The sequence below is a fragment of the Apteryx mantelli genome, chromosome 18 (assembly GCF_036417845.1).
Source record: "Apteryx mantelli isolate bAptMan1 chromosome 18, bAptMan1.hap1, whole genome shotgun sequence".
Classification (NCBI taxonomy): domain Eukaryota; kingdom Metazoa; phylum Chordata; class Aves; order Apterygiformes; family Apterygidae; genus Apteryx; species Apteryx mantelli.
In genome coordinates, this window is record NC_089995.1 from 8,998,797 (window position 1) to 9,023,546 (window position 24,750).

Sequence of the window (24,750 nt, forward strand, 5' to 3'; positions counted from 1 at the left end):
AGTTGCGAGCATCTTTTAATTCTTTAACAGGTATGAGAAGTCCCCAGGCCGTGCAGCCTACCCGCCCGCCTTTCAGCAGAGCCATGTCTTTAGATAGCCCTGTGGGTTCTAGCCCTCCAGTGAGGAGCGTCAATGCCTTCTCCATGTTACAGAAGCAAAACTTGATGGGTGGAAGTCCAAGAATGATCGAAAACCAGGAAAATTTCGGAGCAAATCTGGGTCTGTTGATTGTGTACAGATAGATCTCAGAAAGAAAATGCTTTAATGTAAAAAATGTTGCAAGATTATAAAGTGAATTCTTGTCAGAAGAAATCTTAAAGAATATTATCAGCACCTGAATACCTTAATTATTATTACCAGCTAAAATTATAAGAAAATAGCCATTTACTATCTGTGTGTATTCCCAGGACTTTACTTTTGTTTAGTAGTTAAATTTTTTTTGACTGTTACGAGTTCTGACTTTAACCTATGCTTTTATTATATAGAAACAAGAACAGGTGAAGATGGCAGTCAGTCATTAATATTTTTAAATGTATTTAGATGAATGTGCTCTTTGGATGATATAAAGCTTGATATGGTAAGCTTTACTTGCTTTTGCAGGAATTCAGTGAATTGCTCTGTCATTGGCAGTTGTTGGTAAAAGAAAAAAAAACATAATAATTCTAAAACCAAAATATGTATTGTATTCTATATGAGAAATCATTATCTTCTCTGCTCTTCATTATAGCAAGTGGACCCAACCGAACTGTTGCTATGAATCAGCATCCCTCAGGAGACTGGGGTCTGCCAAACTCAAAGGTTAACAGATTGGAGCCAACAAGCTCTGCTTCGATGTTGAGACCAGGACCCGAGTTTAATGCCTCCCTTCCCAGAGCCACCGTGGGGGCTTCTATGGCTGGGTTGCCCATTCGTTCTAATAGCGTCCCTGGTACAAGACCAATGCTACAACAGCAAATGATTCACATGAGTAAGTTCTTCGTATTATATTGTACCACTTAATGCAACCTTGTTAGTTCCTCGGTAAGCATTCATTATAAGAATCTTTTCAGTTTTGGTAGGACGCTAGCTCTGCATCCCAGACTAGGCTCCAGAGGTGAAGACTGGTATTCTCCCCTGACTGGGACACATGCCAATTAGACTGTGAGATGCAGTGTAAGCTTAATAACAAATGATCGCATTATATCAAGGAATGGTGTTATTTGATGCCTTACTGCTGTTCTTGCTGTTTGGTGGTATCAGTGTGTTTCATACACAGATAATTCATGCCAAATCTCCAGATTTTTTTGGATAGTTCCAGTGTATTTCTAGTTCTCAAGTGCAGTACTTCTCTGCTGAATTCCAGGAACTAAATTCCATCTAGGATTATATGAGGAGAGACTAGTATTGTGATTTATTTAATTCATTTTACCTGATATCTAATTTGTTTAATAATCTTTAAACTAAATTACTTTTTGAAGTTAACGTTTTGGTAATCAGGTTTTTAAAGCTTTTTAGTAAGTGTTTCAGAACTCTTGTCACAGGCAGTGTTCAAACTTTGTGTAAAGCCACATTGCAAATACAGGTTCTTTTTACGTATTTGTATTTGCTTGGAGAAACCAAGCTACATGCCCGAAATGTAAAGAACGTCTCAAAGTTCTAATTTTGAGAAGCCTGTGTTTTTTTCTGTTCTATATCTCTAACAAAGATTTAGCCTAGAGCTGAAATTGTCTTGACTAATGTAACAATATCAGCAGGTCCAAAGATTCACGTGCCCCTAGGGCCGAGAAACACCCTGGCACTCCTTTGCTCCGTCTTCATCCTGGAGCTCTATGGGGCTGTTACCAGGTGTGCCCTTACACGGACTTGCTGTTTCAAATTGACGTGTGGATGTAAGGCTAAATCTGGAAAAAAAATTATGCAGTCCTGAACTGAATTACAGTTCCTCAGTAGCTTCTTGGAAATCGTTACTGATAGGCGATTCCTACAGATACTGGGAAGTAATGGGATGGCACACACTGTGTAGTGCTGGCTCTCTGCAGCAGGTAATAATGGGTGATGTGATCCCTGGCTACCTCAGGTCTTCTCCTGAGCCCTGGAGGCTTTTTAGGGAGAGCATCAGGAAGGGGTGAACAGGCAGAAGAGCCACACACTGAAAATCATTGTCATGTAACTTCTGTTTCATTTGATTTTTCAATCTGCTTCAGAATTTAAAATGCCAAACACTGTTAACGTCACTGTGACAATGCATATTTGCTAGGATCCAGATTTCATTGGCCAGAAAACTCATTTGTGATGGTGTAAAGTTACTGCGTTTGTCAAGTTCCTATTTTAGGGATTTAAAGATTAGTAATAGCAATTCTGTTCTAATAGGGCAACAGCTTTAGATCACTGTTGTATTCAAAATCTGTGGTCTATATTTCTGAAATAAGCTGAGTGTGAATTTATGTATGTATGCAATTTAAAACATGCTACTGGAAAGCTCTTGAAGCTATTTGATGGTTTGTATAATCATCCATAATGCTTTGTGTGAACACTCAAGAGCAAGGTGCCACCTTTTGTTTTTTAAAAAACAAACCTTTTACTTCACAGGGCCGAATGAGATTAACATTGGTATGGGTGGGAATCCTTATGGACAGCCAGGACCGTCTAACCAGCCAGGATCATGGCCTGATAACATGCTGTCCATGGAGCAAGCATCTCGGGGTTCACAAAACAGGTAGAAATGAGGATAGTTTTAAGATAAGTTTAAATACAACTGTTCACTGTTTAATACGTGGAAAAATCAATGTAGCATATACAGTGGGTGTAAGGGGTTGGATCATAGTCTGTTTCTGTTGCTGTTCTGTCATCATGTGACACTGCATCTCTTTTAACCCAGCTCCACAAAAAACATTGCTAACAAAATCAAACTATGCTTGAGTTGGGAGGGAAAGTGAGATGGGAAAGCCTTAAATTATCTCTCTCTCGCATGTGCACAAGCTAAACTTTAGATGCCAGGAGAAGTTTAATTGGAAACAGGAAAAGCAGAATTTAGGTGCATTGAAGGTTAGATGGTAGTTGAGTGGACGTTTCGGGACCTAAATTTGGGACTTGAGGCTTGAGGTCTTACTTCAGTCTTCTGGGTGGTTATAATCTTTCAGGTCAGTATGCGATATAAAACTATATACCTGTCTTTATAGTCCATAATGGCTGTAATTTTTTTTTGTATTTATAGACAATTAGTTAGAAGCTCTTTGGATGACCTTTTATGTCCAGCACCAAATGTGGAAGGACAGAGTGACGAAAGGGCACTTTTAGATCAGCTGCACACATTGCTAAGTAACACAGACGTCACCAGTCTGGAAGAAATCGACAGAGCATTAGGAATTCCTGATCTTGTAAACCAAGTGAGTACTCAGAGATTTTGGCCATTTATTTTTCAACAACCTGTATTATCTTGGTACTTGAAAATGAAGAGAGCCTTCTCGCTCATTTGCATCTCCTCACTTCGTTGCTTCCATTTTCCAAAACCTGCCTTTGGAAGAATCTGCTTTGAGTAACGATATTCATCGGAGTTCAGTATTGATTAAACTTCTTGTGCATTATGAAAAAATAAAATGACATCTTCTTTCCTATGTTTATAGAAAATGCCTTGGTATATAATTTGGGGGAGGCATAAATCATTGTAATTCTATCAGCAGAGAATGAGTTGGTTTTCTTTAGTATATCTATTATCAGCAGAAATATGGTGTGAAATATATTACTGGCAGTAATGTGTTAGCCAGGGTGACACCTCTGTCCCCTCCAATTCCAGCTTGAATTTGCTTGGCTAACAAGTAGGAAAAAGAAATTCCATTCGATAATTTGGAATTTACTGGAAAACACAAAACCACACTGTCATTTGTACAAACTGCAGTTTAAAAGTGAAAAAGAACTTAAACAATGATACTAGTCTGTTCATGTAATCAGTATGCAACAAAACTGATTTAAAGATAAATAATTATGTTTTATCATGACTTCTGCCATTTCTTTTTTCTGGAGACAGACCTAGTAGTAATTATCTGTACAGCTTTCTACTCAAGAAACTATTAGTCTTAGCACTCTGTGTTAGTTCAATTGTTTCTTTAGCACTTCCTACTAAAAGAACAGTGAACCCCAGTGTCTTCACTAGCAGTATCTTTATATCTGTTGAAGGGGCAAGCTCTGGAACCGAAGCAAGATTCATTCCAAGGTCAGGAATCTGCAGTTATGATTGACCAGAAGTCTTCGTTATATGGTCAGCCCTATCAGGGGCAAGGGGCAGCAATGCCAGGAGGTTTTAGTAACATTCAGGGACAACAGCCATCCTTTAATTCAGTGATGAATCAGATGAGCCAACAAAGCAATTTTCCACTTCAAAGTATGCATCCTAGAGCAAATGTGATGAGACCTCGAACCAATACACCAAAACAGCTCCGAATGCAGCTCCAGCAGAGGCTTCAGGGGCAGCAGGTAATCTTTTGGTCCTGCTTTTACAGTTTTGTCTTGTTTCAGAACAGAAGGAGGTACGCAGAGTATTTTATTGGTTGAAGAAATGGGAATTGACATTACAGCTGGTGATCGAGTGGACGGGCCATTCATTTTAACAGTGCTTTTCACATTGACCGTCTATTACTATAGAAGTGAAAGAACCTTTATTAGGACAAGTGTTGTTCCTTCATCAGCTTCCTTAGTTACCGATTGGATTAGTTCCTGCAGGACAGGGCATTATTGCTATTTAAAAAGTAATCCTGTACTAAATAGCTCTGCATGATCTCCTTATCTTTGTTAAGATTTTGTCCTTCTTCCGAATCTCACCGAGTGGGACCATTAAATAGGCAGTTACATTTTTTCTGCAAATTGATTCTTTTGATTGTGTTCTCTAAATAACCATTTGTGTTTACTGAAATATTGCTTTGCTTTTGCTTTATTAATTTGATCTCATTTTAGCTACGTTCTTCGGATGGAAGGAGACAGTGCATAAAGCCACAAAGATCTTAACACTGTCTTGAAAGCACTGCTTAAAAAAATTATCTGTTGCTGCATGATTTCAACATTAATTTCCCCTTGTGAAAATATACTCCAGTAGAATAGAATCATGATGTCAGTGGAGAATGCAGAATACATGTTTAATATGGAAAATACTGGCTAATGAAAGGAAATGCTGTGGCCATTCTGAAATACACTAGGACATGACCAAGTTTTGGATAATAGAAAATTCATAGGTAAACCGCAGAAAACTAAGATGATGCTGTGTAACGTGGAATGGCAACATTTAATGCTTAAGAAATAGTGTGTTCTGTCTTGGCTGTTCAGTGACACGAGTTCAACCTATGTGGTTTTGTGGTATTATGACAAAGAGGGAAGGAGACAGAAGTTTATTATTTTAAACAAAGCTGTAGTCTGTGGTTATTCCTTCTGCCCCAAATATGATTTGGCACAAGAGTTGGTCTGCTATATATTCTTAAAAAGTTTTAAGTTCCAAAAAAAAAAAAGAAAAGAAAAGAAAAAAGAAGAAAAGCCAGTTAGTACTAGACTATTTGGAGGGGTTTTCTTTTTGTGTGTGTTTGAGCTTGCCAACTAATAGTTGGGTACTTTGGGTACATCAAACAGGGAAGAATGAGTCATTGTACTTTATAGATTCAAGGGGTTTATAAAGAATTTTTCTGAGGACTTGCCACTACTTTTTTTAGATACTGATATTTTCAAGGTAATAGTGCTAAAATGTCTTTTTCTAAGTTTATGAATCAGACCCGTCAAGCGCTTGAAATGAAAATGGAAAACCCAGGCAGTGGCAATACCTCAGTGATGAGACCAGTTATGCAGCCACAGGTGGGATCACAGGTAAGTAATTAGGACACTAACCTTTCTTAAACAGTAGTTTTTAAATAGAGACATCTTTTGCAAGTCTGCTTAGAATTTAGGCTGCCTTTCATGTTTCCACAGTGTATATTCATGTTTTTCCCCTGTAAAACAACCAAACAAAAATTTTAAACCTCTTCTATTCATGAGATTTCAGAGGAATCTGCTTGTTAGGCCCTGCTGTTGATACAGTGTGCTAATAGTCTTTTCCATGTAGGGTATGCTAGGTAGTCTGCTGCCTCATCTGTTTAGCACTAGTGACAACTTAATGAAAACCCTTGTCTGATATTTTAATGGTTCTTGTACTGGCTGTGGATTTTCTTTACTTTCTGTTCTGGTAATGATTGTGCTGGGTCTTAGAGTTAGAAAGTGTTTGAGATTTAATTGATTCTGTCATGACTTTATTAATAAAAATGTTTTCTAATATGATTTTTTTTTTCTTTGGGGGATAGCAGCAAGGTTTTCTTAATGCTCAAATGGTGGCTCAGCGTAACAGGGAGCTAATAAGTCATCATTTTAGACAACAGAGGATGGCAATGATGATGCAGCAGCAACAGCAACCTCAGGCTTTCAGTCCACCACCAAATGTGACTGCCTCAGGAAGCATGGATGGTGCTTTGACGGGCCCTCCAATGGCTCAAGTTCCTCCCCAGCAATTCCCCTATCCACCTAATTATGGTACTAGTGCTAACATGTTGCTTTTTTTCTCTCTTGTCTTTTCTCTTTCTTCATTTATTATCAATCTCAACTACCTAAATATTGATCATTGTGAAGCATGGAAAATACTTGTACAAAAAGATGACTTTTCCCCCCTCCTTTCTTTGCAAGAAGATAAACTAAAAATGCTTGGCCATGCTAACCGAAGTATATTGCCTGTCTGCTCTTTGTCTTGTAAGGACTAAGCCAACAACCTGATCCTGCATTTAGTAGGGTATCAAGCCCTCCCAACCCAATGATGTCATCAAGAATTGGAGCCTCCCAAAATCCTATGATGCAGCATCCTCAGACAGCCACAATGTACCAGTCTCCTGAGATGAAGGGCTGGCCGTCGGGAAGCATGGCCAGGAGCAGGTAAACATTATAACTATAACCTATGACTCAAAGATTCTCTTTCATTTTGCCTGAAAGCAAAAGCCATGTTAAACAGCTTGTAGGAAGAAAAGTATTTCAAAGAGGAAAAAATAGATTTTATCTCTAATGTCTGTATTGTCCTTGATCTGCTCTGGTTTAGGAAACAGACTGTGATTAAATGCATCTTATGCCTAGCTCCAGTTATTTATATTGGACCACTGCAATCATTGTAACCAGAAACAACGTTTAGTCTTTGACTATTAAAAAAATAACTTGGGAGAAAGATAAAAATTCAAAATAGTATTACAATGTGCAGTACAGTCTTAATTGAAGCCTCCAAAAGGGTTACAATAGGAAATGCATATACATATTTCTGTATGATGTATGTAAAAATTCAAAATTCCTTTTGAGAGGGTAACTTTTTTTTTTAAACATTAAAAAGACAATAGGTGGAAAAAAGTAAATGTAAATAGTTTTATGCTACTGGTGATTATGTAGTTTTTCTCTCGTGTGTCACAGCTGGTGCAGGGAAGGCAATATATCATTGAGTAGACTTCTTGGAGGTAATTCTGTCTGTCCTTTTGTGCTTCAGTTCCTTTCCACAGCAGCAGTTTAGCCATCAAGGTAATCCTGCGACTTACAGTATGATGCACATGAATGGCAGCAGTGGCCATATTGGACAGATGAACATGAACACCATGCCTATGTCAGGGATGCCTATGGGTCCAGACCAGGTAAATTGTATATAATGATTAATTCTGTCATTAGACAAAATCATAAAGATTCAACAAGTCTATCATCCTTCAAGGTCTGGATGAAGAGATCTATTGACTCATTTGACACTGAGTACAATTTGCTTCAGGCTGTTCTTCTGGCACAATCCTGTTCTCAGTTACCCTGTTTGTAATTACATCTGTGGAGCTACCTTTTGTATGTCCCAAGAGATACCTTATTCTTGTTGATATTTAAACCAAATCCATGATGGACCTAAGCAGTGTGCTATGATTAGCTGTTGACTTTCAAGTATCACAGGATCAAGGCTTAAAACCATAAGGGATGCTTAAATACTTCTGAGCCTGGAGAAACCCCAGAAAACAAAACACAAAGACTGTGAAAAGTATCTGCAGGAGATGTAAAAGATTACGTATAACAGTGAGTCAGACCAAGAATCCCTGTAACAGTGTCCTTCTGGCAGAAGCTAGTGATGATAATTATCCTTATGCGTATACCTTGTGGATGCATAGCAAGCAGCTATGGAAAGTTTAGGCCTATTGTTTAAGGGGAAAGTGAGTTAGTAACAGACAATGTAAAGAAAGCTGAAATTCCAAATATATTTTTGTTGTAATCTTTCCACAAAATACCAAAGGTAGAGCAAAACAATATTCAGATAAACTAAATATACTCAAGTCACCAGTACCTCACAAAATGTTGTCTAAGGTTCCTAAGAAACTAGTGAAAAAAATCTGAGGACTTTTGGGGGACAAGCAAGGTTGTGGAGGACTGGGCAAAAGCAAGCATTACACAAGTCTTATAAAGAGGACTAAAGGAAGGTGAAATGTCAGATTTTCCAAAAGCACACATCATACTGTGAAGATAACCAAATACCACCTTTAAGCAGCTCTGGGATAGCATTTATTTTCTATAAATTCATCTTCAAGAAGGAGCACTAAACTTCTATTTTTCTGCTTAGAACTTGACTTGACAGTACTTTCCTCTTCAGAAAGCAACGTTGGACAGTTTTTCAGCAAAGGTTTTTATTTTCTCTGATGATGCTTTCTTCTTTTCTTTAACAGAAATACTGCTGACACCTAAACCCATGATCTCCAAACAAGAATGCGCTCTGTTAATGGTGCACTAGTGTTACAAAGGAAAGCTGCGCATTCTTCATGGCAACTAGTACTGGCCTTATGGAAATAAGTGATTTTTCCAGCTAATCACCATGATGTCCTAAGTTACTTCATTCAGAAGAAAAAAAAATCAAAAAAACTTTTTTCATAGAAGCAGTCTGTATTACTGTGTATTATGTTGTACAAAAAAAGGTCATAAATATTTTTGGCGCTCTGCCTCTAGAAATGTGAATTTGGCAATAGCATTTTAGTAAATACGATGGGTAGACTCCTTGTATACCATGTCTGTTTGCTGTAGCTATCCAAAGCCCTTTAACTACAGGCAGACAAAAGTGCCTGGAGAAGTCATGGTGATAAGAATTTTCTGATTTCTCTAGTAAGAATATCTGACAGAGAATGTAGTTCCTAGCCTTGACTCTTTTATATGAATTCCTAAATATAAATGCTGCTTTTAATCTCTTACCCCCAAGAGTCAGGATTTCCCAAGCAAAGTAGCAGTGCAAAATGAATTGGCACATACTATTCCAGAATCCTGTCCATTGATGTCAAGGGGTAAAAAAGAGAGGATAATAAATTTAAATTATTTAAACACAATTGTGACTAATATTTACATATTGATGTGCAGCTGAGTGCACTTTATAAAAGATTATATAATGGATTAATGCAATATCTTTGATAAGGACTTAATATGAAGGTAGGGTGTACTCATGTTCCTTCTCAAATACAATCTCTTTAGAATTATTTGAAAAGACTGCATAATGTAATGTTTTCTGTGTTTGGAAATTAGAGCAATAATCTTTCATCTTTTTTAAAATAAACTTCAGAAAACTCAAGGCCAGGCACTGCTGTCTGAATCAGAATTTTGCAGTCTTTTTGTGAATAAATTTTGTAAATATGATCTTTAAGATATTGTATTATATATATGACTTTTGTAGATCACTAACTCATTTTTGCAGAGTTTGTGAAGCTAAATATTTAACAAAGTTGATTTCTGTAAACTAAGTGTAGTTGAGGTCCAAATAGAAAACTTTTTTTTGTTTAATTAAATTTAATGTCTTTGAAGCTGGGTGACTTTGGCCCACGTCTTTCTCTCCTTTGGTCTTTGACACGTCATTTATTTTTACATCTTTAACATATAGCTTTTTATAAAAGACCAGTTGTTAAATGCTTTCTCCACCTGTGAGCACTTTGTTACATTTCTTTTTACATAAGGCAATTTCACAAAAAGGCTCTGCATTGTAAAATGTTATGACTTGTCCTGATGGTCATAGCTTATACATTGCCTTTTCAGTTGATGAATTTGGATTATGTCTTTTTTGGTCAATGTTAATGAACTCTAAATGTTCTTCAGAAGAAGTTTGTCTGTTGCAAAATATTTGTTGTTACATGACATCCAGAAATCTTGTAGGTTATCGAGTCACAGTTTAACCAAATGTCTGCACCTCATTGGATTGTTCTAATAGTAATGAATGTATTTCCTAAGCAGGTTTCTCTCGTATCAGTATTTACATTTGGTTACAAAATTATTCATACTGCTTGCTGATAGATGTTTTATTTCTCTGTTTTGGTTCCCTAAAATGAAGATCCTATGGCAGTTTTTCCAGTTTCAGGCAGTTGCAGCGAGTTAAACCTTGAAACTTCCCTAAGGGGTGACCCAGAAATGTTGACGGTGTGTGGTGCTCTAGTTCTCTTGTTCACTGTGTAATGGAAAGCTGACTTCTCCCAAGTGAGTAAAGAAAAAAACCTCTGTTCTTGATTGCTTTTTCTGGTACTGTAAGCATGAGGTGGTTTTATTTTTCAGAATATTCAATGATCTTCCATTTTAATAGAAATAATTTTCACTAGAAAAGGTCTTACAAACGTCATCCTTAGCATCCAGCCAGTTGCCTTCCAAAGGGAATGTAGATTCAGTCTCAGTCTACTTTATGCAACCCCATCTTTGCAATTAGTACTGAGTGTATAAATTAGGTGATAGCATTTACTTGAAACCTTCAGTCCAATTCATGTGTGCTTTTTAATGCTAAACTTTTAAAAGCCTAAGGAACTTTATCTCCTTTCTTATGTCTTAGAACACACCTATTGGTTGAGTAAGTGCTGCCCACTTAAGTTGAAAGGCAACAATCCCTTGTTTTTTTACATTAAATCAGAGTGGAACAATCTTTATAGTTTGTAGTTGTTCATTATATTGATGGAAGCTACAAACCCTGATTGCTTTCATTAGGTGAGCTCGTAGACTATATGCTACTTTATACGTTGTGCCCTTTAAACTATTTTTCAATGAGGGATTCTATTTATACACCTCTATAACTGACTGATGCCATAAAGGATCATCACTTTCTCACCTGTATTTAGAATGTCGGAGCTTTCCAGTACCTACTTTTTTGCTGAATCCAAAGAATTTTAGTTTAAACTTGATTAAGGGGGGGCGGGGGGGAAGGCCTTTTTAAAGTGCATTGATGAAATCTTTCTTGGCAACACTGATCCTAAATATTACATCTAGTTTGAAAAGTTTATCTATCTACTGCAGTAAATAAAACTTTCCTTGAAATCTGTTGGCATTTAGTATCTCCACCAACTCTGTTTTGATTCTACAGCAACAGAGTTTTCTGAATGTTTCTTAAAAAAAAAAAAAGGGGAAAAAAAAGAAAGAAAAAAGCGCCTGTGTAACCTTTCTCAGCAGTAAGAGACCAGTTAGCTAGTACAACCACCTCTGATCACAGTTGCACACTGAACATAGTTTTGCTACGTCTTTATTATTCTTTTGATCGCAGAAACCATGTTTTTATAAAATTCACATATAGTATTTTTATCCAATCTTGTCCTAAAGTTATGCTTTTAAAGTTAGGAAATCAGGACCATTTTTCAGTTATAAGACAAAACTATTTGAATGTTTTACCAGTTAGCGCACATTTTATTTTAGAATTTACGTGCAGACTACCAGGTGATCGAATGCTACAGCAAGTATGAAACCGTGTAATTCTGAGAGCAATATTTAAAAAAAAATCTCAGGAGAAGGCATACAGTATTGAGAATTGCATTTAAGTGTAGTTTACATTAAGTTTTGCTTGGAATATCTGTATCTTTATTTTGCAAAACAGAAAACCATGGGGACTGATTTCTAAGAGCTGGTTGTAAGGTATTACTGCTCTTCTGATTTTTGTGTTTGGATGTTAATAATAATGTAAATAAAGGTTTCTATTTAAAATCAGCACTTGGTGACAGAGTGTAATAGCTGTCTAGTATTTTAAGGCTGATAACTATCTGGAAAGGTCAGAGACAATCCTGTACTATTACAAAAATGCTGTAGCTGTGACTGAGCAAAGCTATGTATAGCAAATGATTTTTTTTTCCTAGTTGGCTGTAAAAGCTGAGAGCGTAATGACTTGGACCTTCCACCTGTGAGACATTTAACAACTAACGCTGTGTGTACACTGAATGGGATTAATGTCTTTTTCAGCCTTAAACAGCACTCTTATGCAGAGCGGGAAGGCAGAGTGGTAGCTTTTCCATCTAACTTGGCAACAACCTACCTTTCATAAAATAAGTTTCTTCTTGTATAACATAGCCCAGCAGCTCAATATTTTGCCTGTGTATAAAGGGGCACAGTAACTCGTCGTGCTTCTGACTGATAGGCAACAGGAGCAGTAACAGGGGCCATGCAGGATTCTGCTATTCACACCCTCCCCTGGCAAAAATTTTAGACTGAACACAGAGAAAGGTAAGTCAAAAAAAAAAAAAAATTTTTTTTTAAATCTATCTGGTATTCTGTCTGCATACTGATGATTGGTAATGGTAGACAGCGAATACTTTTCTCTGGCAAGCAGTAAAAATGTGTTTCTAAAAATGTTTTCTATATGAAAACTTTTTTTTGTTTGTTTGTTTTACTTTGTATTGATCCAGGCTTTCATCATCTAGCAGATGTTTCTTTGCTGAGGAACCATTAAATCTGTAACAGGTTATAAACAGAAGCTATGGTTAGATTAGGAAACACAGTCAGATATTATTTCTGTGATTTAAAAAAAAAAAAAACTGTCAAGAAAATTTTGGAAAGTATATTTGACTCATTTATGTGTGATACAAATACAAGCTCAAGCCTAGTTTTACTATAACACATACAATAAAAGACCCCAGTGCCACCTTTTGAGAGGGTTTTTTGCTTGGTTTGTACATTCAGGTGTATTTTTTGTGTATGGGTACGTGGAACCAGAGATCTCTATCCCCAGTTGAGTAATTCCACTTGAGTTTCCTAATGTGCAAAAGCAGAAGGGGGTATCAAAATCATTTCCTTGCTGTATTTTTTACTCTGTGTTTCTAGAAGTGTAAGTTAAGTTTATGTTTTGACAAAATGTACCTCTTAGTGTTAAGAGTAAAGGCCACAGTTGGTCGAGTCTTCTATTTTAAATACTTCGTAAAATGCAGGTACATCTCCCAAGCCACAGTAGAGAAGATTGCTACTAAAGTCGCAGGCTACTGCAAGGAAAAATAGTAACTTGACAGAGTGTCCTGTGAGCTCCCTCTGGCGTGGGCCTCCTCACAGGTGGCCTAGTAACACGGAAAAAATTTATAAATACAGAGATCTCACCGTTAGTGCCTGTACTACAATGTGTTTAATAACCTTCTCTTTAGGGGAAATACTCAAATAGACTCTGCATGCTGTGCTGCTTTAGTAGAACGGTGTTTTTCAGTCTTTACCTACAATAACTCTTATTCAGAAGATCTACTTTTCTGTAGACTGAACTATACTATTATATTTTATTGGCCACAAGAGTATTGAACTTGTTGGAGCTGCCTCTTTTAAAAATAAAGATAAAAGTTACACTACTAAGCAAATGTTGCTTTCTCAAAGGAATTGTTTTGGTTTTGAACATACAATATAATATTACCACATAAAAAGACTTAATACAAATCTGATTTCATTAAAATTTAAGACGTACATTTACTGAAAATTTCAGTACTTTTAAAAATGGATGAATTCTGAAATGTACTATGTGACATTAAGTAACATTTTGAGAAATGGTATGTGGACATTCCACACTTTTTATTAACAAAATTCTTCACAACCTGAAGGAGTTTATTTTCAAACAGTATATCGATCAATATGTACATAATCCCCCTCCCCGAAATCTGGCTTCCTGTTAGTCAAGATTTTCTCTAGAGTTCCTAGAGGTGTCAATAGGACGGACAAGTAGACATTGAACTACAACATATCCTCAGAGGAAATTTGAGAAATATCACAATGTTGAAACTATTCAGTGCTGCTCACTTGAATTCCTGAATCTCTTAATAGTTCTTTTCCACCATTACCAACACCCCAGTTAGAAGCAGAAGTGTCCATGTTTTCTAAATCTTGCTTTACAGTTGTACTTGGCTTTGATGTTTTTCTCATGACATTTGAAGATATAGCTGAACCGAAAAGCGTCTTAAGTCTCCTCCCACGGAAATGTCGTTGTCTGCTTTGCCCACTGGGATGGCGATCCTCTTTGGGATGCAGCTGCATTTCCCGTTATGTCAACTCCTGGAACAGTGTTAGTGGTGACTTCTTGTGAAATGCCTTGTGAAGCAGGTGAGGTATAATCCAAAGCAAAAAGCAGGTACAATAGTGGATTTCAGAGACCTGTATTCCTGACAGCAGTTCCCAAAATTTCACTGTATCTATTTAATTCACTGAACAGTGCAAACATTCTATCTATTTGAGCTTCAAAAGTTCATCCAGTCCTCCAGGCTAACATTATAATTCTTTCTGAAATCATACACGTTTTCATTTAGTCTGTACATGGATTCAAGTTCTGGCCAGTTCATATCTTCACTGAGGTCCAGCAGTTGGGGGAGATTAGCCCTCCCATCCTTCCCACAGTTGTCCTCTTTAAATAAAACAAATATGACTTAGTGTATAACATGCTAATAGGAAGTAGTTGAACATATACTTCTAATAGTTCCATGCAGGAAAAAAACAATTACAGATGCTCCACAATGTTTCAAAAATATAGCATGTGTATCATAATCAACTACGTTTGAAACTTTAACCTGTACAAAATTTGTATCTATCTCATTAATTGTAGCTCCATCTGAGTTCTGAAGGTATCGCTTCAACTAGAAATAAAAAATCTTACAACTAAATGAGCAACTCCTCTTGGAGGAGCTCTTGGAGAATGCCAGACTGTACCCATGAAGGTACTTGTACATATTTTTTCACTACAGAATTTGAGAGTGTCTCAACTCTCTTAAAAAGAGGCGATTCAGAAACAGAGGGTAGTTGGCAAGTCAAAGGCAGCCCAAGAACCCATACTGTTTTAAGCGTCACGATATCTTTAAATTTGTATCTCACCTTTGGGTTCTGGCAAGTTGAGAATTGACAGTACTACACTAATTAAGAATATCTTCCAAGTTTTAAAGGGCAGTAAAATAAGCAATAAGCAAATCTGGATTGTAGTATAATGTCAGAATCACCCCAAATGTACAGATCTGTCTATGTACAAAGAAGTCTCCTTTATGTTCTAGCTTGCCTTCTTTGCTCACAACATAGGAGGCTATGGTGGGATAAGTAACAAGGAAACACATGCTGCTCTCTGCTTTGAGAAAATGACACTTCTAACCACAGTTTTGTTACTTCTGGCTGGTGTGACAGCTAGAGAGATTCTGCAAGTTTAAATTTAGACAACACCAACATAATTGCATCTAATTTTTAAAGGCAGTTTCTATTTTTTAATGGCAGTTAAGCATAGTCAGTTGTTTCTAGTGAGAGGTCACCTTTGCTTCAGTGTGAAGCTGCCCTGACCTTAATGCTCCCAGAATCCCAGAAGGTATGTACTAAGAGGTTTTGTACAGCAGTAGTAGTCTATAATGATGGCAGTATCTTATTTCTTGCAAAATTTAGAGGACTTCCCACTTAAGCATTCCATGAGAATAGGTGATCATGTTAAAAAGGTGCTGCATGCAAAAAAGAAACGTTAGGGAAAAAAAGGTAAGTAAAAGCTAATGCTTTTCATGAACTGCTCCCAACTCACAGCGACTTGGAAGATGATGGTCTCTTCACATCTGGCCACTTTCGACGCTGAAACTGCCTAATTTTCAAGCAGCAAAAGGAGAAAAAAGTTAACCATCACCAAGAAAACCACCAGCACTACAGTCTGAAAGATGGGAAAGGAGAGGAGTTTAGCCTTAATTTTGACGAAAAAGATTAAAACGTGCTGTAACATTGAAATAGGAATAGCTAGAGTGTTCCAAAGTAATCAGGATGCAAAGTTCTTGCAAATGCAGTTCCAGGCAGTTTCTGTCCACTTGGTTCCCAACCCCACATAACTCCTAAGCATGAAGGTGGTACTAAAAAATAACATTTTTCTTTTTTTAAATATACCTGTATTGCTCGTAGCTTCCATCTTTAAGCCCTAGGTAAGGAAAAATTAACAATGTTACTAAGCATTGCCTGCAATAGAATAAGGTATCAGGTAAGGTACAATTTTTAAAAAGTAAGACTTACTTTAAAATATAAACAGATAACTTGTATTGTCATGATAAATGCTTGCATATGTGTTCACTAGAACTGTTATTTTTGTACTTAATTCCTTATCTAGGTAAAATAGGTTGTAATTTGGGATAGGTGTCTTTTAAACTTTCCTGGAAATGATCTTCAGTGGTGAACGTAAATGCAAAAACTAGTGGATTTCAAAATGCACATCTCTATGGTGCATGTACTGGATAAGGCCTAAAATAATATTTTGGGCTTTGGGGGACTGAGGTAGATAACAGCACTTTATTCTGGGATTAGGGGGCTTCAAGCTCTAAGGGCTGTGTCTTCTAAAATTGTGTTTCTTATCTCCCCTTAGCACAATTAAGATGACATAGATCTCGGTTCCAAAGGAAGTTGTAGCTTTCTGTTTGCTGTCTTAAACATAAAAAGATCACAAATATAACCAGGATTCACTGAGTAGACCAAGAGATAATTTATGGGATAGAAAATGACAAAGCTAATCTAGACCAAGAATAAAGACCCATTTGCTGCTTGGAATTTAAAGCCATCGTTACGAGAGCACATCTTTTAGCAGCATAACGTAGCCTGCCTCCTCCTCAGATGTGCTGTTACGTTACAGTGACCTCGCATTAAAACAGATTGAGGAAAAATGATCAGCTTAAAAAATAACCTCCTTTTTGTAGTTAAAGTTATTTTTAAGCCAGTTCACCACAAGGCTGCATGGACTGCACTGTCTCTAAAATAAATGTTTCTAAAAATTATGCCTTCAGTTGGAATGTGAATGCTAAAACTAAACTGATGATAAACTTATTGCCCAGAGAGGTTACGCAGTCTCCACGCTTGGAGGTTTTCAAGACCCCACTGGATAAAGACCTGAGCAACCTGGCCTGACTCTCATAGCCGACCCTGCTTTGAGCAGGGGGTTGGACAAGATGCTCTCCAGAGGTGCCTGCTAGCTTGAATTATGCCATGAGTCTACGAACTGTATTTTGTGTTACTGTATTCTTTCACCCTTTAATCAGTTTTGTTCCTCCCTCATATCCCCCTGCCCCACCACACCCTCGCATTACACTTCAATATACTACTTAGTTAATGTTTCCAGAAACTGATACTTAACACATTGAACAAAACCAAAAAGCTGAACAAGCAGCCATCAGCCTCAACAGGACATTGCTAAAGAACTGATACAAATTTCCTCTGGGCAAGCAAGAGACCCATTTCTTTTGAGGGAGTTTTTGAGCATAGTGGGAAGGCACTTACCCAGATCCATGTTCCTAGTTCTCGGGTTGCATTGTTTATATCCTTTGCAGCTTCTCAGTTCCATGAGCTGGATGTGCAGTTGATTGAGAACGTCTCTATCTAGCGTATTCACTGCATTAATTAGCTGGCAATAAATAGCAGTTCTTGTTAGCGAACAGAGATTGTTACGTGGTTTAGTAACGTCCACATATGGAATACATATTTTTTTTTCCAACAGGAAAGAAGGCAAAACATGTTAAATGATTTATGACTCATCTACAGCTTGCACCACTACTGCTCTGTTTTAATACATCATCAATAAACAACACTGATGTGCTGTGCTACTTATAGACTATAGTTTGTAATCTTAGGACTCATCTCAGTGGGCAGCCAGGACCCTCAAGGTTTTATCAGTCTTCTCCAAAGTCAGAAATAGGCAACACAGAAAAAACGTTTTCAAAGCAAGGTAAGCTGCCCGGGTGCAGACTGCTAGGTTTATACGTCTGTGACAAAGGTTTGGGGAATTACATGGTGCTCGCTCAGGTTGTGACTGTAGTTGAACAGTACCGTCAGTGACAGCCACTACAGACAGAAGAACGCAAGAGTCCTGCAACATTTAAAATGTCTGGTTCTGGTCTGCTCTTTTTTTTTTTTTCATTCTTTTTTAATTGTTTTTTGAGAGACTTATCTTTCTTGAACTGGGATCAATCTGTGCATCCCCATTAAGTCAATATGTAGTTTTTTGTTTGTGCTACAAAAACTTCTAGCAAATGCATATTCAGCAACTCGAAATAAATTCTTATTGCAGAAACATGTTAGATTGTTAATGTTTTGATATTTCCAGAGCTGTTTTATGATCAAGTACCTGGTATGGATCGGTATTGAGATCAAAATACTCCAAAAACCCAGTAGCAAATTCACAAAACAGGAAGTTGTGGGTCTCGTTGATTGTCCTCAAACACCAGTATGTGTTGTTGTTGGCACTGGTACAGGCACAGAAAGGGCCCACTGCAAATTAAAGTTCAGGTGTCGTAAAGACGTAAGATGTATGTTGCTGTTGTTAGGCACTGTAAAGTATATCGCTTTATCCACAGACAATTACTGTCTTATCCCTGAGCTCTCGGCGGAGACTGCCTTCTGGCACTAGCTTCTCCTCTTCTATGCCTACCCCAGCCTCAGGACACAGCTAACTATATACAGGCTGGGCTAGTCGCTTTTCCCTCTTTATTCCATGTGGGAACCCTCCAGCTGTAGGTGAGATAAGACACATAGTAGGAGGCTCTATTATAACCACTATAGTGTGGGGAGACAGAAAAGCACGTGTTGTGCCACAGTTGGGACTGCTGTCTAACATCTGCTGGCTTTTATGTGCAGTCTGGTTTTCTTTAACCCCCCTGCCTTTCGTAGGGTGAAACCATAATGCCAACACTGAAACACGGATTATTTAGCATGAGGAAGATTGTGTGGCTTTGGCTACATACCTAGTGATAACGTTACTGCTAGTAACCCAGAATCCTAGGCCAGCTCAGCCAGTACCTTGCACCCACCTATTACTTAGTTTAGAGTATCCTTACGTGTCCACAGGGGGGCAGTTTGCCAGTGCTGGTTGTCGTGGGTGAAGCAGGTCAGACCAGGCATGCTGCACGTGTCGTTGTTTTTTATTCTCTTAAGCAGTTTGCGCAGTTTCTTCTTCCGCCTCTGTTCTCTAAGCAGCCACAGCCTGTCCTTCTCCTGGAGTGCTTTCCTGCACACATGAAACATTAGGGTCATGCAGACTCTGTTATACTTGTACATACCTAAAAGAAATAAGCAGCTAATCAAATAAGCTGCTTTTAGGGAAAGAAATAATTGGTGTTTTTTAAATAAATGGCCTCTTTTCCAGATGGCTCCTGAGATGACTCTTTGCAATTCCATGGTACTGAAAGGAAATGAAGCCAAAGGGGTTTGTCTGAAGTCTCTGATGTAACCTTTCCCAAACTAGCAACTTGACTTCCAGAATTTACAAGCTTTGCTTATAAGAGCTTGGTTCCTTTCCCAGGTGCCTGGTTTCTTTTTAGTACAGGATGAATGAGCTATTACTGCCTTTGCTTAGGTCGTAACTTGTGTGCATGGACCAAATGTTTACATCTTTGCATCTCCTCTTTCAAGGGAGCGTGCCTTCACTTACTTGAAAGGATGCAGATGAGATCCTCTGTGCCTCAGTTTGCTTTTGTGTTTTGAATGGTAACTGGGGGGGGAAAAAAAGAAAGCATTGTTGATGAACAGCAGAAAGACAATTGCTCCTGTTTATACCACACTTTCGCTCTGTATTTGAAGCAGATTTAATCCAGTGTCACTTCTTCCTTTGATTTACTCATTCAGGGTGTGCAAGGTCATGCGCTTCTGAGCCTTGTGTGCCTCCTGCCTCTTCAGCTCGTGTGTGCATAGTGTCCTCTGCTGGTCTAATACTGTATTACAATATGCATCCAAAGACGGTTTCAGCTACAATTCTCTATTTTAGTTATCGTTAGCTCTTGTTTCCCTACACTGGGCAGATAAAATCAATAGATTTATAAATGTATTACATAATACCTTCCACTGAATATTCACTAATTTGTTCAGACAGATAACAAGATGACAAGCTTATCCTGCTGTTTTCCTTCTAAATGAAAGAATGAAGTAATTTAAACTATCCGTTATACTGCGTAGTTTTTTTTCTCTCCATTGTTACTAGCTGGAAGTTTCAGGAAAACTGAAACAAGATGCATGGACCTGTCCCAGCAGTAGTCGTGTATAATACATTCTGAGATATATAGGATGTATGCGAATACATACTATGTTCTAGCTAGGTGGGTGAACTGTTTTAGATCTGTCTCCAGAAACACTTTTGCTCCCATTACAAAAGTTAATGCTATTCAAGATTTTGCAGAGATGCCTTTCTGTATAATTTGCAAAGTTAAAGCAAAAATCAAAAGAGGCCTAGTCAATGGCAATATTTTGCTGACTGATAATGTTCACTATACTTATTAGCCACACAAATAAGCAAAGATAAATTAAGTTCAATAAATGTTATCTTCTAAAGAGCACATCAGAATTCAGTTAGATGTCGGCCTAAAAGTCTCTTCAAAACCAATAAACAAATATATTTCAAATTATGAAGAGCTGTAATAAATTAAATCCCTAAACCAAATTAACAAAATAAGATTATTAAAGAACTTAAATTCAGTCAATTTTTATCTTCCACAGAGACTGGGTATTTCATTAACTAACCCTAAATACTGTGTTCAGTGGAATGCTCAAAAACGCATTCCGTTATACAGCGAGACAGAGAAGTACCAGCCACACGCTCTCACAGAGGCCGGTGAGTAAAGCTGCTTTAGCTCAAGATATGTCTTGTGCCTTCAAGTACATTGTTTCATGCCATCTTTTTTTGCGATACATGTACAACTACTGTTGCTGTGGCTGCTGTGCTCCCGGTGCCATCTGGCTCACAGCAGCCTCAGGAATGGCTCTATGATCACAGCCGCTCCTGGCTCTTTGAAATTGTTATTTCTGAGCAACTTTCTCTGAGGCAAATTCTATTTGTGTTAATGTTTGATTTTGAAAGATTTTCTGATGTGCTTATTTGTTGAGCAAGAGCTTCCTTGCCCCAGAAGGTTTCGGGTGTGTTTGAGCCTTCTTTCCATACAATCTACAGACCCATTTTACAGCCATTTTGCAAATATTTGACTATATGAGAAACCAACTGTACAGAGACCCTTGATACACAATCACTATTTTGATATTCTCTATTGCATTTAAAATTCACAAGTCATCTGCATTAGGAAAAAAAGATCTGGTGCACTGAAGTCAGTGATGATTACAGAATTACAGTTACTCTGCACTGACTGATAAATACCTGCTTTCCCCTCCTGGCACAACTGCTAAATATTTTATTTCTGTGACTATGTTATGAGGCGATACATTCTGGCCTTGAAAAAATGGGATGGGAAGAATTTCTCTTACCCGATCACTCTATTAGTCCACATAGTTTACACACTACTATTAAAAGAGCTTCGTGTAATACTGCAGCACACTGATAATTCGCCCTTGTGGACAGCAAGTTTTAAGAAAAAAGCCTGCAGATTAAAACATTAATTGCTGGTATCTAATAGCAGCAGCTTCAGTACAACAGCGTTAACTAGCAAAGTGGCTTAAAAGCCTTGGTGCTAGTTAGACCTCTTACACCATCACCACTTGACACAGAGGCAATTAAACTGTTGCCTGGCCAGAAAATGTGTCTTGTACCTCTACAGCAGTCCAGCTCTCCCAGGCAGCGTTAGCAGATGAAACATACCCAGCTTATTTTCCTGCCTAACAGAGACAGAATATAAGCAGACTAATACTTAAACAGATTCTGATCTGTGAAGATATAAATCAGCTACAGTTGCATATTACAATTACTCAGAAGTACACAAGAAATACCTTATCTTGTGGCAGTCACATTCTTCAGGTCTCTTCTTCTTTAGATGACCTCTCACCTCCCTCAGGTTTTTTATTTTATTTTGCAAAGTTTCAATCTAAAAAAAGGTAAAGATATGCATTAAAAAAATGGAGTATGATTTAGCCTTGTTCTAACCCTCTCCAGTCCATTCCACTGCTATCAAATGCTTCCTTTTCACCACCTTCCATGACTCCCACCACTAGCAAGCATTTTCACATGATCTGTTTTCACAAAGACAAAACACAGGAAATCTCTAGAGGAAATTACAGCCAGGAGAAAACCTTTTTTGGCAGAGTTTGCCTGCTTTGATTACACAAGGTGAAAGCAGAATGTGGTGCTGGGGGAGAGGGCAGGGAGGACATACGGCTTTAGGTAGACAAACGCTACAGTTTCACGGTGATTTTTCTTCTTGCACAATTCAGGATATTTGCAAAGGGAGAGAGGTTACCCAAAGGAAACCAAAGCCCTTAAAGTTCGGCCTGTTACAAACCTGAAAAGGGACTAGGGAGAAGGTGCTCAAGTCCCCTCTTCAAAAGTGGCAAGTTTCCATCATTTTACATGACAGTCTTTAGCAACATCTGGCCATACAGGATATGGATAAGCCATTAATTTAATTGTGCTACCCACATTGTTTATTTTTGACCCCTACTTCAGCAAGTCAAACACCTGCTTTTGTTCAGTCTAGCTCATAGTCAGTCTAGCCCATCTGCACTCAAACGCACATTCCAGGCTTCCACCTTGGTTCTTTATACAGCAGAAAAAAACGAAGTCACCCAGTCTGAACAAAGAAGTCACTGCCGAGCTACCGTAAGATGTCAGTGACTGTAAAACTAACGGACACGCACGACTGACAAATAGACAGAGAACAGAGTTCAAGAAAAATACAAAGAGAATCCAACCCTACGACCCTAACGCAGGAGCACAAAAGGACAGAAGTGAGCTCTCATTTTCTTTGCCACTCCATATAGCCTACATCTTCTGAAGAATAAAAGAGCTGGAACAGCATGGTGATATTGAAGATGTTTGAGTTCCCTTTTCTTAAATGCTAGCAGAGCTAATAAGTTTTTCAATATCTGCCTTGTTATGTGCCAATCCGTACTGTAAAGGCCAATAAGTTCTCACATACGACTGTGCTGTGAATTCATGTGATTTGCTACGAGAAAAAGAGGAGGTCCTTTCTTCATGCTCTGCTTTGGCATTTGTTCCACCATTAAATGTAAAGTGTTTCAGCTTATACTCTTCAATATTATCTAAAGTTTTACAGGCAGATTTCACAGGACAGGTTCTCTCCAGGTTCTTCATATCCATAAGCCTAAGGAAAAGCAATTCAATTCTCAAGTACGGAAGTTAAAAATAAAGAAGCAAGCAAAATAAATAGTTCCAGGAGCTAATGAAGCTCACGTTTCCTTAGATTTATGTTTCATAACTGAAAGGCTTTTTTTTAAGAGGTATGTTGGGAAGCAGTGTTAATAAGATGTGAGATCCAGTTGAAATTTTTCCCAGGATTGGGACACCTATAAGTCTCTCTCGCTCATCTCATGAGGTTTATGTCATTCCTCAGTTGTTTTTCCAGTTGCAGTTCTCCCTCCACTCAGCATCGTGTTTTCACAAACCTGTAGTAGCTTTATTATCTATGAAATCTCTACTCTGAAACCAGCCAGTGAGTTCAAAAGGTTCCTGTGGGGAACAAAGATACCCAGAGGCAGACAGACCCCCATACAAACAGTCAGCACGATCCTATCAGCCCGCAGAAAACCATGCTAAAAACACACACTGCAAATGCATGACTGATAACATCACTGACCTCATGGTCAATATGAAGCTTATGGTCCTTCCAAGCTTGCAGGGACCTGTACAGATCTGTGTCACACTGAACTGTATCATTCTCCAGGATATAGCACCTGGCCATGGAAAAACAAATGCATTTATCACTGTACACAGAAAAAGTCCCACCAATGCAAACAGCTGGTTTCAATAATACCACCCGAGGACACATGAGAAGCCAGCTTGGAAATGACATGCAGAATTCAAAACAACATTGTTCATTCAAGAGACTTAACAGAGTATCCTATGAGCCAGGAAAGACGTTTGGTTTCAAGTTGCCATGGAAATTTTTCAGAAGGAGAAAAATTAAGGGGAGAAGATCCCTATAAAGTAGACCCTGTTGACTGTTTCATTTCTATATGTAAATTGTTCTGCACAGAGTTCCTGTTTATTCATTAGGCTGCCTACATAAATAATCTCTACTAACTAGCAAGCACTGAAAGCAGTGCTCAGAAGCAATTTCCCTGTGCATAATTAAGTGATATGGGGGTAGCAGCAAGCAGAAAGTGCTTCTTTATAAGATGTATTAGGATACCACAAAGAAAAAAAAGGAAACCTTGCAGTTTTCTAGAAAAAGGGATAAATTTTTTCAGAAACATCTCCCTGACTTCAGAAGCTAAATACCCTTAGACAATATTAAGTGCTTGTGTTTTACTAACTTCTAATGCAATCTAGGCTTTAAGATTCTTTCAAAAAATTGACTTAAATGCTAACCTGAGAAGTTTATTAAGGGACAAGAAATACCATGTAGTTATTTTTGAGTTCTTGTTTAAATTAAAGCTGAGTTTTTTCAACATTTCTTTCTCTATTTCTATATAGATATAATAATTAATTCCTTAATAAATAAGGAATATTTATTTATTCCTTTATTTTCTGTAAACCACCTCACACATGAATGTTGTCCCATTGCTATCTTTTCCACGAGTGTTCCTGGGGACTCCTCATGAATTATGTACAATCTTCCTGACAGTTCCCTGTATGGATACGGGATTCACCCAATA

At 37.9% G+C, this 24,750-nt stretch overlaps 2 protein-coding genes across 17 annotated transcripts in view; one reads left to right on the forward strand and one right to left on the reverse strand.

The window, feature by feature from the left end:
- The window catches only part of NCOA3 (nuclear receptor coactivator 3), a 100,099-nt gene extending 88,135 nt beyond the window's left edge, over window positions 1–11,964 (forward strand). For 8 of the 11 annotated variants that reach the window (XM_067307526.1, XM_067307529.1, XM_067307525.1 and 5 more), the window contains 10 exons: window positions 31–219; window positions 728–967; window positions 2,569–2,695; window positions 3,194–3,365; window positions 4,153–4,449; window positions 5,716–5,820; window positions 6,291–6,516; window positions 6,735–6,909; window positions 7,502–7,643; window positions 8,703–11,964. In XM_067307526.1, coding sequence (XP_067163627.1) covers window positions 31–219; window positions 728–967; window positions 2,569–2,695; window positions 3,194–3,365; window positions 4,153–4,449; window positions 5,716–5,820; window positions 6,291–6,516; window positions 6,735–6,909; window positions 7,502–7,643; window positions 8,703–8,714 — 1,685 coding nt within the window. In that variant the 3' untranslated portion in view covers window positions 8,715–11,964. The remainder of the gene's footprint in view (window positions 1–30; window positions 220–727; window positions 968–2,568; window positions 2,696–3,193; window positions 3,366–4,152; window positions 4,450–5,715; window positions 5,821–6,290; window positions 6,517–6,734; window positions 6,910–7,501; window positions 7,644–8,702) is intronic. The other 3 variants (XM_067307532.1, XM_067307533.1, XM_067307535.1) reach the window with 3 other exon arrangements.
- A 1,791-nt stretch (window positions 11,965–13,755) lies between these two features.
- The window catches only part of SULF2 (sulfatase 2), a 174,820-nt gene continuing 163,825 nt past the window's right edge, over window positions 13,756–24,750 (reverse strand). For 5 of the 6 annotated variants that reach the window (XM_067307538.1, XM_067307536.1, XM_067307537.1 and 2 more), the window contains exons 14-22: window positions 23,730–23,826; window positions 21,907–22,001; window positions 19,631–19,690; window positions 19,038–19,207; window positions 18,329–18,471; window positions 17,485–17,608; window positions 16,111–16,141; window positions 15,761–15,817; window positions 13,756–14,617 (exon numbers count right to left, since the gene is read on the reverse strand). In XM_067307538.1, the coding sequence (XP_067163639.1) occupies window positions 14,587–14,617; window positions 15,761–15,817; window positions 16,111–16,141; window positions 17,485–17,608; window positions 18,329–18,471; window positions 19,038–19,207; window positions 19,631–19,690; window positions 21,907–22,001; window positions 23,730–23,826 (808 nt within the window). In that variant the 3' untranslated portion in view covers window positions 13,756–14,586. The remainder of the gene's footprint in view (window positions 14,618–15,760; window positions 15,818–16,110; window positions 16,142–17,484; window positions 17,609–18,328; window positions 18,472–19,037; window positions 19,208–19,630; window positions 19,691–21,906; window positions 22,002–23,729; window positions 23,827–24,750) is intronic. The other variant, XM_013961814.2, reaches the window with a different exon arrangement.